Source organism: Gallus gallus, chromosome Z (assembly GCF_016699485.2).
Source record: "Gallus gallus isolate bGalGal1 chromosome Z, bGalGal1.mat.broiler.GRCg7b, whole genome shotgun sequence".
NCBI classification, from domain to species: Eukaryota; Metazoa; Chordata; class Aves; order Galliformes; family Phasianidae; genus Gallus; species Gallus gallus.
In genome coordinates this window covers 24,596,818-24,616,729 of record NC_052572.1, presented here as the reverse complement: position 1 = coordinate 24,616,729, position 19,912 = coordinate 24,596,818, and the positions used below count along the sequence as shown (strand labels likewise).

The window sequence follows — 19,912 nt, the reverse complement described above, 5'->3', positions numbered from 1 at the left end:
TCCTTTTAAACAAGGAATTAAGTTTCGTAACTAATGTGAATTAGTTTAAACTTGTGCAATACCATGGCCTTAATTATTCAGTAATACTGACTACATCAAAAGTTTAGAAAATAACCTCAAAATGGATAACCTCAAAATGGATAACAAACTCTGTGCCAAAACATTTACAGTTCAGATCTAGATGACTTAAGAAGAGTACGGTGGATGATAGGACAAGGAGGAATGGCTTTAAACTAAAAGAGGGGAGACTTAGGTTAAATATTAGGCAGAAGTTCTTTATATAGAGGGTGGTGAGGCACAGGAACAGGTTGCTGAGAGAAGCTATGGATGCCAGTCTGCCCTTGGAGTTGTTCAAGGCCGAGGCTGAATGGGCGCCTGGGCAGCCTGATTTAGTAGTTGGCAGCCCTGCCCATGGCAGGACAGTTGGAACTGGATGGTCTTAACAGTCCCTTGCAATCCAAGCCATTCTATGATTTGATGATTACAGATGAACAGGAAAGGTAACAAGGTTGTAGAGTTTTATAATACACAGAAGTAGGAAGTATGTCGCATTTTTCCACAAACTGCTTATAATTTATCACACATGCCTGCCAAATATATAAAATATACAGAAAAAGGTATTTAAGAATGCATTTAAAAGTGAAGACATCCATTACCACTTTTGCATTCTGGATTCTGTATCAGAGAGGACAGATTTCTATGGCAGGTATTTTTACAGCTGTGGTGTGGCAAAGTCCTGTAAATTGATTACAGATCTTTGACTAATGTCAAGTGGCATAGCTTAACTACCTTTTAATTAAACTTGTAAAGCACTTGACTCATGACTGTACATAAATTTTGTTTAATCCTTCTCCTATTGGATCACAAAACAAACAATATTTACTTTAAATAGTATCATATGGTCATGACATAGATCCTAAATCCCAGGCTTCAAGTAACAGACACAACTGGAAGAGATACAAAGGAAAAAGAACAGATCTAAAAAGTATTAACTCTGCATATAAGGTAAGGATGACCTTCTTCTGCAAACTGCTACCAAACAGATACGCATGTCTGTGTGACAGCATGTCAAATTTCAAAAGCTCTACCATGCATTTTAACCTCCTTTTCACTCTTGTTCTCACTGCTTTAATACTGTACCATTATATTAAAAAAAATATAAAAGATCATGTGTTTCTTTTCCTTATTTCTTAAAAATATGGAATGTATTAAAAAAATAAATAGGAAAGTATAAAGTATTTTGCAACTCTTAGCCATGATTTTTTAATTATTCATACGAACAATTAGTTCCTGCATTCCAAATGTTTCCTCTTCTTGTCAGACAGGCTGTCTTCTCAAATATTTCCAGTTATCAGTATTCATTGCTATCAAATATCTTCCATGATTTGGCAGCTGTCTTGCTTTAGGTTCTTCCTGTCTTCCGGAAAATCTATTTTTCCAAGGTTTTATTTAAGGTAAACTACTGAGCCTGTCATCCAGGACTGTTTGAAAGCAAAGGAAAGACATACTGCAACTATATAAAAGACAGACATGCAGTGAGGATGTATCCACACTAACTTTATATCAGCTCGTACAGGTCCTGCTGCAGACAGATCATGACAGCAAAGAGCTCTGCATCGGCTATTATAATCTGTCAGAAAGCATTTGCGCAGCCAACTATGCAATGGGTGTACTTGGCCCAAACTGTATTGGCAACAAAAGGAGCTAAAAACTTTCTTTTTCAAATGAATACTTCGATTAAAGAGCATGCAGAAGGGGCACTTTATTGAAATATTTCTCCACTAGCCTGAGACCTACTCTTCTGTAAAATAACATACTGCATTTTGTCTAAAAGCTTCTGAGTATGAACTCCATAAATAACCATTTACTTTCTGCTATCCCCCCGCCCTGGTTATTCATGAGACTGTCCAAGGGACTCGTTTGGGAGATACAAGAGAGAAAAAGGGTGCACAACAGCCCATTAAACCAACAACCCTTAGTAATATAGGCTGCAAGTGAACAGAAATATTTGCAAGGTTTTCCAGTTAAGTTGCCATGCACAACACTATTCTTAATGCTTGCTAGGAAACATTTGAAATAGCATAATTGGACACTGTTATGTGAACCAAAGTACATTGCCAGGTGACTCATAATCAGGAAAGATTAGGACCTTGGCAGACACATAATCCAGTGATTGCATGAGCAAAGAAAAGGTGGAGAGGCTAGAGTAGCCAACAGTTAGGTTCGACCAGGCCACAATATTTCAACAACTTCTTTAAATAGGCATTTGAATACTTCACTACTAGTCTATGAGTAATTCTTCCCAAAGGCCAAACTATAAGAAAAGCATGCTGTTTGTGCCCTCATTTTGTGTAAGCAGAATAGGAATGCCAAGAGCCTAACAGGTGACTGATTAGACTGAAGTAACACTGTGCATGTAATCATCTAGGAACAGGAGATTTTCATTCAAGAATGGAATAATATAAGGAAGGTCACTGGGACACTGAACAGTAAGATAGGATACAAAAGCCAGTTAAAGGCAAAAATATCTGAAAACCTCGCAAGCTATAAAACATTATCCCATTTTCTTTATTTTTTTTCTGCTGCAAGTGGAATGCCAGTCTCCAAAGCTATTATTAATGCCTTCAGCTACAAAAAGGCTATACTTTCTCCCATGACCTCTCAAACAGTAACATTCTTCTACAATGAAGAAAATAATTAAATTTTAGCTGAAAAAATACTGCCTGTAGAATCTCCCTTGGGGAAAGAAAGTTATCTGTGAAATAATGTTCCAGAGGAAATCAGAATATAAGAGCTTTGCCTAGAAAGTAAAAAATGTAAAGGAAAAAACATCCCATTTACCCCACTATAAGTATTGAGCAGAAGCATAAGAGATGCAGAAAAGGACATTGATAGGGAAATTAATGATTTCTATGTTCAGTATTTATTCTTGCAGTAATTAAAAGCAGATGATGACATGCATCAAATGTGCAATGTTGTTTTCTTCCAAAAATGATATAAAAAGGGATTCATACAAGAGAAGGAAGCAATCTAGAGATAGGAAAGCTACGTACTGGTGCCACCAAATACTGGAGAACAGTAAGCAGCAAGAAGCACCTATTTCCTTCCATCTACTCCTTCACTTCCAAAGGAATATAGGACCTTGTTCCAGAAACTCAAGACAACAGAAACTTGAGAAGAACTGAAAATTAGTAACCATCTGAGACAGAAAGAGGAAACAGCATTCTGTACAACTCAAGACAAGAGAAAACAAGAAACCTGTGACAATCAGAGAGAAAAGATCAGCAAGAACTTTGCATAGTTTACTGGTTAATTTTTGTCATGATATGAAGAGTGCTAAAAAACATTTCAGAGATTGGGTGGTGATTCCTTAGTTCAACATATTAATAGTCAGATCCAGACCAAAGTCATCAAAAAAATGCAGCTCTTGCCAGAAAAGTCAGAAACAGAAATAATAAAACAGAAATGCATATAGGTGTGCCAAATTTACAGAAAGCCAACCTTTATTTGATCTGTGGTGCATAAAGTACTGCATGGAAGACCAACTTAGTGTTATCTTTAGCTCTCAGTTAAGTGACTTAGTTAATTAAGGATCGATTTATTATTATTTAAAAATCTTAGTTATAACTCTGTGTCCTCTCAGCTAATACAACAAAAAAAAGACTGACAAATGCAACAGACAAAACAGAGCAAGAATATCTTCGTTGTAAAAATGAGTAAGTTCTGGCAATATTTCAAGTATTTGGAAAACACTACATTATTTGTTGAGTATGCTATTCATACTTTTCCATGCTTTCTCTCTTGTATTACAAGAGGCTTTCCTCCTGTATGTCTGGGACATAAAAACTACACTGTTTTTACAAAATATTGTTAACTTTTTACCTGATTTCTTAGATGTTTGCTGTGCTGATGCTTGATTGAATTTTGAACGAGTAGATGAAAGCTTGTTTTGACTTACACTAGAACACAAGTCTGTCTTTTGTCTTGTCTCCTGTGGGTCTAACCTTAATCTTTTCGTTTGGACTTCTACTTCAGAGAATTGCAAGAGCACATTGCTCTTTCCACTTCCTTCTTTATTCTTTTCTGTGCCTTCTGTTCCACCCACTCCAGCAAATCGTCCTTTATCTGTCAGTTCAAAAAAAGAACTTGAAGAATTTTCAAAAATTGAATGGGTTACTGGCAGAGGTAGTTGGTCCTGGATCAGGTGGTAATTTTCATTTTAACATCACTTCACTCTTTACTGAGTAACAAGCTACAGATACTCATACGTAACATAATACATAATACAACATAATACTGTATCCACTCTTCACTGTATGCTAACATAATGAGATTAAATTCAAAACAGTTCAAAGATTCTTTTGTAGTAATAAGCCCTTTATGGATTCATGTTGCTAAAAAAATAAAGGTGCTTATGAATTTTATTCTAATTAACAAACACAGTGATCATATTTGGATAAATTCAATGGGGATTTAGATCTAGAAGAGCTCCTAAAATACAAAGCAAAAATGACCAAATAATTAATCTGATCGTGGACTGCATCAGAACATACTACATGTTTTTGCCACTTATGGCAATAAACATGCTCTGGAGATCCACAGTTATTGTGTTGTTTTTTGCTTTAAAAAAAGTACATAGAATGCTTACAGCTAATTGATAAAATGACTATTTTGAAATAAAACATAGCATTTGTTTCCTGAGTCGTTTCTTTCTGTGCATTTTTCACTTTTTGAAATGAATAAGGAGACTTCTCCTTATAACTACTGAAATACAAACCTGACTTTGAGTTGGTATCCTTAATGTCTTGTCTCTTCCGTTTAATTTGATGTATTTTCTTGTCACGGAGTTGTAAAGCTCTGAACAGTATCTCTAAACTATGAGCATCTTTAGTTTCCTTGGTGTGACATTTTCCAGTGCTTTCTTCTGCACTAAGCAGGATTCCCCCTCTTGTTTCTGGTTGTGGAACCTTTTGCTCATTGGCATTCAGTACATCATCAGTAGAATTAGAAGGACTTCCAGAAGAACTCACTTTACCAGTAGTTGCTAAAAGCTCACTCACTAGGAGCGTTTCTGTATTTATTTTAAGAGTACATTCCATGCAGCTGGCTCTATCATCCAATATATTAGTATAAGTGCTTTGCATCTCATTTTCAACAGTCTGTTGCAATATGTCTGCCCTGCCTGAATCAGTAAGATTTGCACATGCTAGTTCTGACTCACTTGCTCCTAAGGAACCCTGCTAAAACAAAGCCAAAGAAAATTACAAAATCAGAGTTGCTCTATTAATTTTGTTTCCATCAGCAATAGATTTAACTTGATTTGGCAAGTTTTGCAAAGAAATCATTTGTTCTGAAGGCATTCTCAAATCACTATTTAGATTCCTGTCTATCGTATTACTGTTATTCAGTGATCGATCCTTTTGAGAGCAAGTCAAAGCAAATGTCAAATGAGAATCTTGTTCTGTTAAATCAGTAGTCTCAGAAAGCTATACAGACATTTTTTATTCAGAAACCAATGATGCAGAACAACATAGACTAGTGATCATCTCTATTACAACAGAATTTGCTGAGCTTCTGTCATTTCTGTCCCTTTGTAGTTTTTCTGTTGCAGTTCTGTCTGATTTACTAAGCTCAGTTTTCATACAACTTCAACTGGAATGCAATAATTACAATGACAAACAACAACAGTGATGTCCATTGTTAGGACCGACACCAGGGAATCAAGTTTTCCCTGTATTCATTCCTTGGTATGTAAATGGACAAAAAGAAGATAAATATTTCTTGTGTTTATTCTTTCTGATTGAAATCACTTCTGAGTAGTTTTACCCTTGGCTCTAGCCTCTGCAATATCAATAACAGGTATTTATATTTTTTGAATGCTTATTTTTTGTGGGTTTTTTTCCATTCAATTTTCTGCCTTCAAAACCCTGAAGAACTGTATCACAGCATCAAAGAATTGTAGGAAAGGGACCTCTAGAGATCATCGACTCCAACTCCTGTGCCAAAGCAGGCTCCCTAGACCAGGTTGCACAGGTAGGCATCCAGGCAGACGTCTCCAGAGGAGACTCCACAACTTCTCTGGGCAGAGAGGTCTTTTGGTACACTTTACCAAATTCATTCTTCTGCTTTGTTCATGTTTAGCAAATATTTCCTTTGGTGCTTTAGTGTTTTCATGTTGAACTGTGCTACCTGCAAACCTGTCCAAGGTAGAAGTTCCCTAACTTTTTACTATTTAAACCTAATAAAAACAACTTATTGCACAGATGCAAGATACAGCTATCCAAATGTTACCAGCCAGGCAACAAGTACTGTGCAACAGGCAACTTTCTGCCATTTTAGTCAGGTTTCTGCAAATACAGAGAGGCACTAACATACCACATTTGTTGTAAACTGCTTCTGTAGCACTTGCAAAAGCTCAGTAAGAACCACTGTGCATGAGAGAAAGCTGACTGCCTCTGTCATGCAAGTTCACAAAGCTGCAGATTACCATTATTACCATCAGGGATCAGCAACTATTTATCAAACTGTTTGCCACAGCGTTGAATGTCATCCTGCTTCAGTCTCTGCTGGATGTGTAACATCTAGTACATTATGAGCTGGTTTTGAAACACATTTCTTAAGCAGTTGTCTGCTCTAGTTTACTGAAGACTGCTAGAAGTCCATAACAATTCAGTACCAAATCAACAAGAGGATTCTTTGTAAAGATGTACCTTGTGCAGGTTTGTGTCCTCTGTGCTTTGAGCGCTTAATGTATTCTCTGCATCACCTCCACCTGAAATGAAATTAAGACAGAAGGAAACCATTAATGAAAAGGGACTACAATTCTTTGCTTTCTATACATAGCATCTTGTGTCTTGTAACCTTGTGCATAACAATATCCATCACATTTAGCTATTAGAAAAATTATCGAGCTATAGGCATTCTATAAGGATGTCAAACACACATATACATATATATTAAAATTTTGGGGTATGAACGTCATTGTAAAAGGGATTTTGTACAAACCATGAGAGGGTGGAGTAAAGTACAGTATTATTTTTATAATTTTTTCTGAAGATTAATGATTTGAGCAATTACTTTTGAAACTTAGAGGAGCTATTGCATTTCCCTAACTTATAGTAGGCTTCTCTGGTCGCAAGAGACTTCTGAAGCCAGTAAAAGTGGGATAATTATGCCTTTCCTCGTATAACTTGGGCAGAGAAAGATATGGAATAGCTAAAGCCAAGACTTCAGTGTAAAAATAAAGAGGGATATATTTCCCAGTACCAATTCAATATCTTGATGGCATGTTTTAGCTTTCCAGCTACTTTCTGTGCTGATAAATTGATATATAAGTTGTACAGCAGCTACTAAGTTCTGACTCTAGTATTAATATACTTTATATATCCATGCAGTGCATTCTTAAAACTATGCTGGTCACAGCACACTGAACCCAGTTCGTTACACTTTGCTATTTTACTGCAATACGTACACTAGTCACAGCTCTAAGGTTTTCACAGCAACTCATGCTGGAACCAGCATAAATTAAACAGACATTTCAGAGCATGTCAACTCTTTCTCCAACACTTCTGGGAATCTCACCTACCAGATGTTAACCTTTAATCCTTAGGACCACCTCCAGTGATCCACTTCCAGCCCTTCCAGTCTTGTCCCAAATCAAACACAATGGTGCAGCTATTGAACACGGATTAGGACAAGTTCTAACCTAAATCTTAATTTTAAGTGTAGTTCAGTCTCACCAATCTTAATAAGGCTCAGAATATCCACAAGACCTTTGGTGGTGGGAGCCGGAAACTTTAACCACAGGACCTTCCAAGCGTAGAAATTCCTTCCAGCAGCTTTAATCTTTATTTACCTTATATTTGAAGCCAGTAGCTTCTGCATACTCCTTACAAACCCGACTCTAAGCTTATTCGCTCTTGTAAAGCCCCATCTGGAGTGCCGTATCCAAATTTGCGGCTCCCCGTACAGGAAGGATGCAAAGCAATTGGAGCGGGTCCAGAGGAGGGCCACAAAGATGATCAAAGGGCTGGAGCATCCCTCCTATGAAGAAAGGTTGAGGGAGCTGGGCTTGTTTAGCCTGGAGAAGAGAAGGCTACTGGGAAACCTCACTTCAGTGTTCCAGTATTTGAAGTGAGCTTACCAGCAGAAGGGAGACCAACATTTTCACACTCTGGTAATGATAGGATAGGGGGGAATGGCTTTACTCTAAAACAGGAGAGATTTAGGGTAGAAATTTGGAAGAAATTTTTTACTCAGGAGGGTGGTAAGGCACTGGAACAGGTTGCCCCAGAGAAGTTGTGGACCCATACCTGGAGGAATTCAAGGCCAGGTTGGATGGAATCCTGGGCATCCTGAACTAGTGGGTGACAACCTTGTCACCCTTTTATGATATGACCCTTACATGATATGACCCTTGTCAACCTTTTATGATACTACTTCAGACATGCCACAGCCAAACTAGCTCATCAGTGTCTAGCAATCCTAATTCTAACTCTAACCAAGGCTTATCTTGTGGCACTTCTTTATACCTCCCCCCCATCAAACGATCCTGTCTGAACATTCCTCCCAACTCCTAAGACCATATAAGATCTAACTCTCACCTTAATCTAAACATTCCCCTACCAACACCTCACAGACTCAGCCTTCACCTTAGTTCAGCTACAGTAATACTGTCCCAAAATTGTAACGTTACCCTAGTTTCTTCCCTAATATGAGCAGCCAAGGATAAGCAATTAATGCTCTTATGTTAAGACAGACAACACCTCTTGTGTTCATCTTTATTTCAAAAATAAAAATAGCTCTAGTCCAAGAAAAAGAATATCATTGCCTTGTAATACTTTGCAAACATACAGCAATTGTGCTGGGTAAGAAGTGCTCACTAGAATATCAGTCAGCAAAATTCATGGAACTACTAGTTATATGTAAGGAAATACTGTGCAACAGATATTTGGAACTCCTCCATTTAATAATGATTCTTTCCTACCTGATACTGAGTCTCTTTCAGATCTTGCTAGATGGTGTTTTAACAGTCTCTTCATACATGGGTCAGAAGCTTCATCTAATGCACTCGTTCCCATCTCATTTTTTAATAAGGGATCAGCTCCATAATGGAGTAGTAATGCTGCTACCTAAAAAAAACCAAGTTTTTCAGATTGTTTCTCTTCTGTCAGCATTTCCCACAATCCTTCCTTGTACAGGCTTTTCCTGTACTTAGGAATATAAGCAACAAAAATAAACCTAAAGCCTACAATAAATAATTACTTCCTATATTAGTTATTATATCCCAAGCATTCCTCTAGATGTGCCATTATCTTAAAGTCTTATTATTTTTATTTTTATGAGTTGTTTCATGTTATTAACCTGATGCCTCTAAGCCAGGGTCTCTCAAAGCAAGATAGAATTCATCACTCCTTAAGCTCATAATTAGTGGAAAATAACAAGCAATTTTAAGATATGAGTCAGCTTATCCATTTAAATCATATAGTTTGAGAAAATATAATTTGCACTGCAGGTGTGTACTTTATCGTGACTCCTGTGTCTGCAAAGTAAATTGACAGCTATTTCAGATGTACAATATACAGTCAAAGGAAACTCACTCAAATGGTCTTACCAACATTTCAGAATCTGTAAAAACTGTAAAGCCTCATTCTGCTGTTATTCAAAAAAAGAGCACTTGAGCAAAATGTTCTGTCTGGTTTTGCAGAATACTTTTTAAAGACATTGAAATTTTACAATCTCATGATCTTTTCTATGACTGACTGCAGTCTTATTCCAACATTAGCATGGTGATACTTGTACCTCTACCTCTCTCTCTTCAGCATCTATTATGATCTGTTATCCTACACCTATGCATTTAAAGTCCCTCATTACTTCTAACCAGACTGTTACTGATAGAACTGCTAGCAAAATTTTCTCAATTCTTACATTCTTCTGACAGCACAGAAAAAAAAAAAAATAAAGCAGCATTCAATTCATTGCAAAAACCCTCTTGATTTTCACTAGTTATCCCAAATTCATGGACTCTTTCAAACAAGGAATACTAAGAACTCTTCCTTAGCTGCACATCACATTTGTATACTCTCACACTTAACAAGAAAGTTTCATAGCTTCCCATATGCTTACCTTTTTTTTTGTGTGTGTGTGTGAAATAAGAAATTAATTTTCCTGTATTATAAGTGGCAAAAGGGATAAAGCAGATGAAAGCCACATTTCCAATTTACAATAATAACAATCCAGAGAAAGTAACTTTGAGAGAAACATCTACACCAAAATCAAGTGTGCCAGGTCACTGCAGTGATACAACTGTAATGCTCCTGAGCAAACAGTGCCCCAGTGTGCAAGTACCATTTCACATGAACGTATCAACGCACACAACAATTAGCACAGCTCTGAGTAGAATGGTGTTGATGTGCCCCAAGTGACCCAGATGAGATCAGTGTTTGTCCTATACTGTTCCAGTTGCTGACTCTTAAAATATCACTTGAGGAGATGCAGAGTCCCTCATGTCTAACCATGAATTTCGTTACTTTCACACATCTCCAAAATATTTCATAAGCCTCCAAAAAGTCTGCAATCCACAAGCTGGAAACCAAGCTTAGGGCTCTCAAGTCTCAGGGAGATCATTAACCCTTCCTCTTTGCTCTAGGGAGACTCGGGGGTAAACAAATTAAGTACTATCTTGGTTGTAAAACTGAAAGAGAGCAAATGTTTATGGACAAGACTTGCTATTTCCCACAAAAGTGCCTAAGGGGCGGGGGGGGGGATACTGGAAATGAATAAATACAGGCAGCAAATGTGCACTTCTTGAGAAATAAACAGTCAGCAAGTAAAAGTGAAGTATGGAACTATGACAGAAATCTGGACCACCCTACCATCATTCACAGGCAGGTGGAAGCAAAAACTACCAGACTGAAAGAGAATCCAGAATTCAGACACAGGCTATGAAACCACAGCATTTGGCAACATTAGTTATAATTAATTGACACTGATTGTTCTTTTGACTTTCTGCTTATGACCACAAAATACAAAGCCATATATCCATAACTCTCCACAAGATTATTTTTTACATAATACGTATTTGTGCATGCTTGCAGATGCACACCACATATCCATGTTTACTAAAAGAAACACTCATGAAAACAAAAATCATTAATACTCCAGAGGACTACTTAGGTCATAAAATGTCTCTGTAGTGATTATAAAGTAAGTGAAACAAAGAATATGAAATAGTAGGAACCTATTCATCAGTACTTCAGCCACAGTTCCAAACAGAAAAAAATTGTAAAGCATGGTAATGCTTATAACAGAAGTAAAGCAGAAAAGACTTATTCACTCCTGAATTAAGCCATAATCTGAAAGGACAAGCCCACATGTAACTATGTGACTTCTGGACTTACAACAATAATTTATATTCTTAAATCATAATTTATGTCCAAACTGGAGTATACCTTATAATGGCCTTCTTTAACTGCATTGAGCAATGGTGTTATTTGTTCATCTCCTCTAGCATTTACATCAGCTCCTGCTTTCAGAAGTTCCTTTGCTATCTGGTAATGGCCTTCTAAACTTGCTTCATGTAGTGCAGTCCAGCCTAAAGAAAAGAAAACTTGAGAACTGAAAATATTCACATTTGGGTGAAATATTTTATAAAAAAATGTATTAGTTTTAGATTTTCTATTTGATAATTATTTCAGAGGGAGATAATGAAAAGGTAAGAACTGACATGTTTTACAGTGAATTGCATACAGAAATGCTTACTAAAAATCTCAAGGACTGGGAGCTCTCAGTTTTTTGTCAAAATTTGCACTCACTGAAGAAACAGGGTCTGTAGTTACAACATTAGTTTGCTATTAGGCAGGATTTAAATTTAAAACTTTTTTTGAAAAAAAAAAACAACCAAAAAAGAGAAATTATTCCTCCTACACATTAATGATTTCTTCCTGAATGCAACACGTATGCTGTTTTAAGAACAAGGTATATTTTCATTATGATCTTTTATCTTTATGACCATGATAAAGAAGGTAAGTAAGAAGAGACAAAAAGAAAATAACAAGGATAGCCACATCTTAGCAACATTTATTTGCAACTAAAAATATAAGGCAGCATTTCCAAAAACATTTTTTTCAAATTTCTAAAGAAAGCAGTATAATATTCCATATCTGTTCTCAGCTATATGGAATAAGCCAAAACAGCAGCTTTGCATGGGTCAGCTTCATGACTCACAGAGCAATTATATCCCAAAAAGAGGTGCTGAGGAGATATAAAAGACAGAAAGCAAGTTTTTGAATTGAGTTTAACACAGCCTTGAATCAGTTCCTTAAACATTCATTACAGCAAAGCTATTTTTTTTGTTTGTTTGTTTGTTTTGTAGAGTGAGTAAACTGAGAAAAAAGACAAAGTATCTTCCAGTCCCTTGCATTTTATAGAGCAACTAGTTGGTGAAGGAATTCTAATAACTCTATATTCTGGAGCAAAAGCTTGAAATCATTTAAGGAAAAGAACAGAAGTTTCACTTAAGTGAAGGAACCTAATTCTTCCTACATTAAAAGTATCTTCCATCTAATATAGTAATAATGTCCTGAAAAATTGTAGCCAGAACATGAGTTCCAGTGCTAGATCCGAGCAACATGATTCTCCAGAAACTACAGAGAAGACAAAGTTTCACTGCAATTACTTTTTAACTCCCTCAAGAGACTTCAAATAACAATTCCAACTGAGATCACCAACAGTATTTCTCCCACATTCTCCATATTCTTAATACTAATGTCCAGAAAATAAAAAGGAAAGACAAAAATCAACCTCAAGTATTCAGTAAGGTTCTGAAGCACAGTAACAAAGTGGAGGAGGAATGAAAAAGGCTAGGCAACATATGGATGATGATTGGTGGATAGTTTTAAGGGAGTAGACAAGGCATAGGGCTAGAATATAATAATCAGAACAATGATTATCCAAAGAGAGTAAAATGAAAGTGCTTTTCAAAATGGCATGGGTCTGTTAGTGCCTTTCTCATTAGGTCTTCCTCACTACAAAATAAAGCAGCTGGGCTAGGTGAGCTTCCCATCTCTTCGAGGAATTTTCCTAAATCACATTTTGTGCAGTTGTGCTTCTATCTAAAAGATATCCACCTTTAGCCACATGACAACGTACTTTTTGCTCCCACAGGAAAGCTATGAAATCTTAGCGACCACACAGATGGACACATCCCAGGAATGAATAAAATATCTGTGAAACACATTGTATTGATTATATAATTAAGGGACTATACTGTGGTGAGAATGCACAGAACACTGAATTAAGGCTAAATAAATTTAACCACAGTTTTTTCTAAGCTTTTCAGTGCTGACTTTCTCAGCAGTATTTCCTTTTTTTATACACTTTTATACATAGGTCTATTTGTCTTTTCATGAAAAATTAGCAAACTAAACCAATAAAAACACAACAATCTAATGACCAGTCACAGATCTAGTCTTTTACTCTACAAACTCATATTATGTACTTTCATTATTATACCTATGCATATTTTGAAAATAGTATATTAATACAGCTGCAACTTACCATAATCCTTATCATCTACATTTGCACTAGCTTTTATTAGGTTATGTATGTAGTTTAGATCTTCAGCAGCAACAGCTCTGTGTAATAAGGTCTCACCACATGCATTCCTCTTATTTATTCTTGAAAGCGTAACACAGTATTGAGGATTTGTGAAACTCTTGTGACAGACTTCTTGTCCTAAAAAAACCCATAAATTAAAAGATTAAATTATAGCTCCACTCAAAAAAGATGCCACAATGAGTACCACAACAAAATTCCAAATTAAGTTCAACATGCAGGAATATGACTTTACAAAAGTACTTAGTTTAGGCTTCTTGGTTTTTTAATGACATTTTTGCAAAGTGCATTCTTTCCCAACAGTTGATAAAGCTAGTTTACAACTCATTACAGATGAACAGACTTCAAAAGCTAGTCAGTAACTCAGTAACATCTATTAATGGTCAAATTTATCAGCACTTTTTCCTGTAATTATTTCCATGATAAAACTTCTACTTCACAACCAAGGAATATTTACAGAAGAATAGTGAACAAAATTAGCTCCCTCAAGTTTCTCAATTATTTCACAAACAGCTGTCAACTGTGCAGTGAAGAAAACCATTGGACCAAAATCATTAGCTATCCAACAAAAATTATCCCTGCTTGAGAGTCAGAAACCTAAATGTAAATAACTAGAAGATATTATTATTAATTTCTAGTTCATTATTTTACAAAAGAAATGCTGTCTTCCATTGTGCATCCACTGTACTTTTCAGACTGGATGAAATAATTTCTGATACACAGATGAGCTGTACTGTATTTTACCAGCAGCACATATCACATGGTGGAGATGAGCATTCTGGCTGCTGCATCCCTGAAAAACCAGGAGGGAAGAGAGAAAAAAAGGAAAATACAAGAGGATGGGCTTCAATAAATCACACTCTAATGGTTCAGGCCACTAGTTGACCCACTAGTGAAAAAAAACATGGTTTGTAGAGACTACATCTCCATTGCTCTTCTTTGCAACCTGTACTAGATACTGTTCACTGTCCCAAAGTTCTGTGTTAGAAACAGAAATTTTAAGCAAGCCATAGTTCTCTAAAGACTGTAACTCACAATACCTAATGTGTCTACTGTTTAGTGAACTGTGAGCTCAGACTAAGTTGTTCCCAACCTTCTTAAGTGCTTAACTCCACATAGATTTTTAGAATCCAATAGGAAAAGACTCACCCATAACCTTCCAACAAGTGAATACTTGGAGAGTATTTCTATCCTACCTGCTCAGTCTTGCAAGACGATCATTTACAATATGTTATGATAGTGTTCAAAGATTATTTCAATCAGCCAAGAAATTTAGGAGGGATTACACTACACAAACATAAAACAAGGTGCAATTTCATGTTATACTTAATGGAATTTAACTAGACATTGTTACTTCAAGAAGTCCTATTACTTCTACCCTACCTTCCCTACCACCTTCCTAGTGCCAGACCAACTGATGCCTGATGATCCAAACCATAACTTTAGTGAAGCTTTTTTTTTCAGTGAACTACCAAGCTGTCTCACAGATTTCTGATTACTAGGTCTGATGTAAAAGGGAAGTGAATTTGTTAGATTAGAGTTAACATGAAAATATCTCTATAGGCAGTGCAATTCCTTCTGCAAAAATTGTGCTAAAAACAACTGCTTATTCTTTGAGTAGAAACTAAGCCATTAAATAGATCAGCAGTTAGTCATCTAAATGTGAATCTCACAAGAATTGTACTCCTATGGGGAATAATGAAAACCCTGTGATAAGGGCTGATAATTGGTAGTAGAATTACTGATATTTTCTAAGAGCTACTATGTAGCTGTTACAGTTTAAATACTTACAAACTTTTTAACCCATATGAATGATTGCAATTGCACAGATAAATCCAGACTGAGGGGGCTTTAACAAGAACAAACTTTTAAGATCTTAATCTTAAAGGTTAGCTCTAAAGTAAGCATAGAAGTATGGAAATTCTGTATTCTCCTACCACTCTAATAGTCAAAAGAGTTTCTCTGCATCTTCTAAGTATGAAAAACAGCAATCTTCCTCTCTGACAAAGGCCACTGCAAGGAAGAATACTTCAAAGGGCACTCAAGTGACAGTAAGAGGGAAGGTCTATAATACACATAAATAGAATAACAAAAGAAAGCCTTTAAAATAGAATAAAATGCTTTGTATAGATGAATTCTTAAGGATTGCACTGCCCTCAAAGTGATGTTGCACACCAAATACTAGATTATAATATTAGGATCTACATTTTTACTCTGTAAGAAAGCAATTTTCTTCTCTTTCATAGAATATACCATAAACACTTCCTATATTGTTGCATAATAAAAAACACATTCTGAAAAAACCAACTGCTAGGTAGTAATATGCATATTTAAGCATGCAAAATAAGTTATCGATAATTTGAATTACGAAAATAAATGTTTCTACCATCTTTCTAAAAGAAATTCATGCTACAATATACTGGAAAGACTCTGAATTACATTTGGTGCAGTACAGTTGTTGGTACATTTGGTACAGTTGTTCAAATGACAAAATAATTATCTGAGACTTATCGGACAGCTATCTTACTCATTTTATCTCTGATTCTTTTGCTCCTCCTTCTCTGGTCAGCTTTTCTATCCTCATTCTGAGACAATTCTTGGGACATGTTGATTTCCGGATCTTGCTTGTTTTTAGAAGATTTCTGAATTTTACTGTCAAGAGATTTGTTTGAATCAACAAAAACATTCTCTATAAGAAGCTGTGTTTTCAGTAGATCTATGAAGATTAATATATTTGACATTAAAATGAAGTTTCTAACAGCATGGAAAGATACATGAAACTTAGTACTGAATAAATGGAAAAATAAGGAGGGAAACTGACTTACATATCTTTAAAAAGAAGGAAAAACCTTACTTCTGGATAATCTGAAGTCATTAACGCGAAGAATATGTAGTCTGTATGTGCTGTACATTAATAAAAAGAAGAATTTAGGAATATTACACGTGCCTTTTTCATACCTAAAATACTTAGCTTTACTTCCCGTAGTGCGACTGTGAGGCAGTTTTTGCAGTCCTTCTGACATTTGTTCGTGACTGGAAACACTATCTGTGTACCTTATCGAGGAAGTCTCTCTTAGCTCCATTGTTCTCCCTGATGTTGTTTTAGTGGTTTCTGCGCATAAAACAGCCTCAACTAAATGTGAACTTCCCTTCCTAGTTCCTTTTTTTTTACAGGTGGCATTCCAATAATTTGAAATTACTTCTTTCCCTTTCTGATGATCACTCACAAGCTGTGACAAAAAAGAAGTATTACAAGTAACTGATAAGCACACAGTTAAAACAAGGACTGTAGATATAAGAACTTAAAGAACATCATGCTTTGAATTATTTATGTGCTTAAAGATAACAGAGAAGTTACTTAATAACTAGAATTCTACAAATAGCAGAGACAGAAGTTTTCATAGGTGAGGCACTCCTAAAGCAGTATGCCATATCATGTGGTTCCAAGGGAAGTACAATACTTCGTATCACAGGTAATATATCTAACCTAGATGACAGGGAATAAAAGTTGTTATTATCTAAAAGTTCCTTAGCTGGATGTGTGAAATGACTTAACAGATTTGTTTCAGTTTCCTCTGAACATAAAGTCCTGTCCTAAAAAGATAATATAATACACGTGATGTCCTAAGCTAAATCATCTTACCCCACTCTTGAACTAGTCTAGAAAAGCGCATAAGATCAGGAAGCATGTTTCACCTGAGTGAGGTTCAGTAACTACCAGCTGAGACGCTGTTTCTGAACATACACTAATCCTCATCTACAGCCACTACAGAAGGGAATCACTTAATTTACCTACAGTCTTCTAAAAGCCAGGTATACAGATGACACTAGACATCCTGGTTCCCCCTAGCACTGATGAAGAGGACCAGACCTACAGAGTGTGATTCATTTCATTCCAAATGATGCAAAGTGGAACCTAAATTACTGCTTTACATGAGAGGTTTATATAAAAATAAGTGAGTAAAATCCCATCCTAATGGGATTGGGATATGTCATCATACAGAATTTCATTTGAGTTAGTTGAGCTTATTCTGTGTTTTAGTCAAGTGAGCATGATATGCTGCTGAGTACCAATCAAGTTGCTAAACAGCTGGTACTCATTAGGTTATTATACACTTGACTAACACTGAAAGTCTTGGGGCACACCCTCAGCACACACGCCTGTGAATTCCTTCAAAGTGATGTGGGAGAACTTGTTAGTACTTCACTGGGACAAAAAATGGGCTATCTTGATTACATCTACAGAACAGTACAGGTTCTCCACTTTTGAGTCCTTGTTGCACCACAAGAATCCTCTGAAAAAACAAGGACAAGATAAAAAGGGGAATAATACACTGTTAGAAGGCAATATACTAAAACAAGTATGTCATTTTTTCCTCATTGTTGCCTATTCTTTCTGTCTCTAAACACAGCAGGTGAAAACAACAACAACAAAAAACCCCCTAAAATAATTATTAATTGACAAGAGATTATAGATTCACATCTTGAAAGGACCCTGTTTCATAATCTTAACTGTAAGCCTTTGTAAGTTGTTCTAAGACAAGTAGCCTAGACATCTTTCAGGACCTTTATATTAGCCTATATATTGCTTTGTAGCACACTTGACTACACATTGTTTTACTCAATATTACCAACAAAGACAGAATCAACTGTTAGCTTCTGGATGCCTTATATTATCCTAGGGAAGCAGAGTGACTATAAAACCAAGTGAAATAGCTAGTTATTGTATTGTGATTCCATATTTGCTGTTCCAGATTATTCAAAGACAAGGCAGATAACTTGATTTCAGATTTACAAGGGATGTCTACTACACTCCATAGTGTAAATTTACTTCTTCTATGTTCCCCTACATATTAAGTAATTATAGTGTTTCTTTCACTCTGCTATCCTCTCTATGCACAGAGTTTGAGGGGAAGAAAAAAAAAAAAGAGGATTAAATGTTGTATCCACACGCACCACATCTTCAGGGGAGGACACAAACACAAAACTATGTCTCAATTTTTTTCAGTCATTCTTGTAGAGGAAGAAATAAACAACAGAAATGCAATTTTTAACACATTTGTTAAGGATTCTCAAAAGCAGTCCTGCTAGTCTCTGGGAGGAACACAGCTGTAATATTTTTTTTGTAATACTTGCCACTGCAGTGGCAGGAATTCTGACAGCAGAACTCAGCATACTAGAATATGGGAGAAAAAACAAAAACACAAACAAACAAACCGCCAATACCAATTGGCTACTATGCCAGTGTGTTACAGTGGAATAACAGAAGAGTGGTTTGGAGCTTTGTAAACAATGTCATACAAATAAGATATACAAAAGTACCAAGAGTTTTTGAAACTCCTGTGCTCTCTCCAGATTTCCTTGTGAGCCACTGATTTAATTCTACTAGGATTTCTTATACCACTAAGCTTGGCTATTTTCATAACATGGATATATTAAAACAGAAAAACACCACTAAAGCTGTAAAACAAAAATAGTGAAGACATATTAAGCATTTAAATTACTGACATCAGTTTCTTTTCTACAAAGATTTTTATCTCTAAGTAATATGACTATGGCAGAAAATATTTTCTGATAAGCATAACTTTTCAAACACTGATCAAACTATGTATGTACCTGCTCATATGTTGTCCTCTGCAAGCTAGATCCTGTCAAAGGTTCTGATTTGTCCAACTGAATAACAGGAAGCGGAGGCTCAAGCATGCTTGTTATTTGTGTACAGTCATCCCCCACTTGCCTGGCAATATCATGTTCTGAATTTGCCTGCTCTTCCTTGGTGTTAAGCTGTCTCTTGCTTGGCACTACAGGTATGTCAGGCTGTATTACAGATCCTGACACAGAATTCAGTTCTGTCACAAGTTCTACTGGCAGAGCATCACTGTTCTTATCTGATGGTGCATCACTGGAAAAGACACAATCAGGATATTCTAATACAACATGCAATGGGTTTATCACTGTAGGACTCCCAGAATCGCTGAGAAATCTCAACGAATCACTGCTTTCAAGTTCATCAGCCCCTAAGCTCTGTTCAGTGAGTGACAATGATTCCATGAGAATCTTCCCAAAGGCTGACATTGAAAGATCTTTATCATTATTGGAGAGTTGTTCTTTTATGCTGTTATCTGTGTCAATCACAGCCACGGTGGGTCTCTGGCAATCTTCTAAAACATGTAGAAAAATATCTTGTGGTGTTACTATCTCCTCCAGAAAGGTATCTGGACACAGGATTGCCTCAGGAGAGAGATCTTCATAACTTAATTTCTGTGAAATTTACACATTTAAAAAAATGTTTACAAAA

General features: G+C 36.1%; 1 protein-coding gene across 9 annotated transcripts in view; it reads right to left on the bottom strand.

The window, feature by feature from the left end:
• The window catches only part of ANKRD31 (ankyrin repeat domain 31), a 61,307-nt gene that overhangs the window by 25,328 nt on the left and 16,067 nt on the right, over nucleotides 1–19,912 (bottom strand). For 8 of the 9 annotated variants that reach the window (XM_040656077.2, XM_040656075.2, XM_040656080.2 and 5 more), the window contains 9 exons: nucleotides 19,231–19,875; nucleotides 16,573–16,844; nucleotides 16,142–16,266; nucleotides 13,558–13,734; nucleotides 11,451–11,593; nucleotides 8,987–9,131; nucleotides 6,711–6,772; nucleotides 4,778–5,240; nucleotides 3,883–4,125 (listed from right to left, as the gene is read on the bottom strand). In XM_040656077.2, the coding sequence (XP_040512011.1) occupies nucleotides 3,883–4,125; nucleotides 4,778–5,240; nucleotides 6,711–6,772; nucleotides 8,987–9,131; nucleotides 11,451–11,593; nucleotides 13,558–13,734; nucleotides 16,142–16,266; nucleotides 16,573–16,844; nucleotides 19,231–19,875 (2,275 nt within the window). The remainder of the gene's footprint in view (nucleotides 1–3,882; nucleotides 4,126–4,777; nucleotides 5,241–6,710; nucleotides 6,773–8,986; nucleotides 9,132–11,450; nucleotides 11,594–13,557; nucleotides 13,735–16,141; nucleotides 16,267–16,572; nucleotides 16,845–19,230; nucleotides 19,876–19,912) is intronic. The other variant, XM_040656076.2, reaches the window with a different exon arrangement.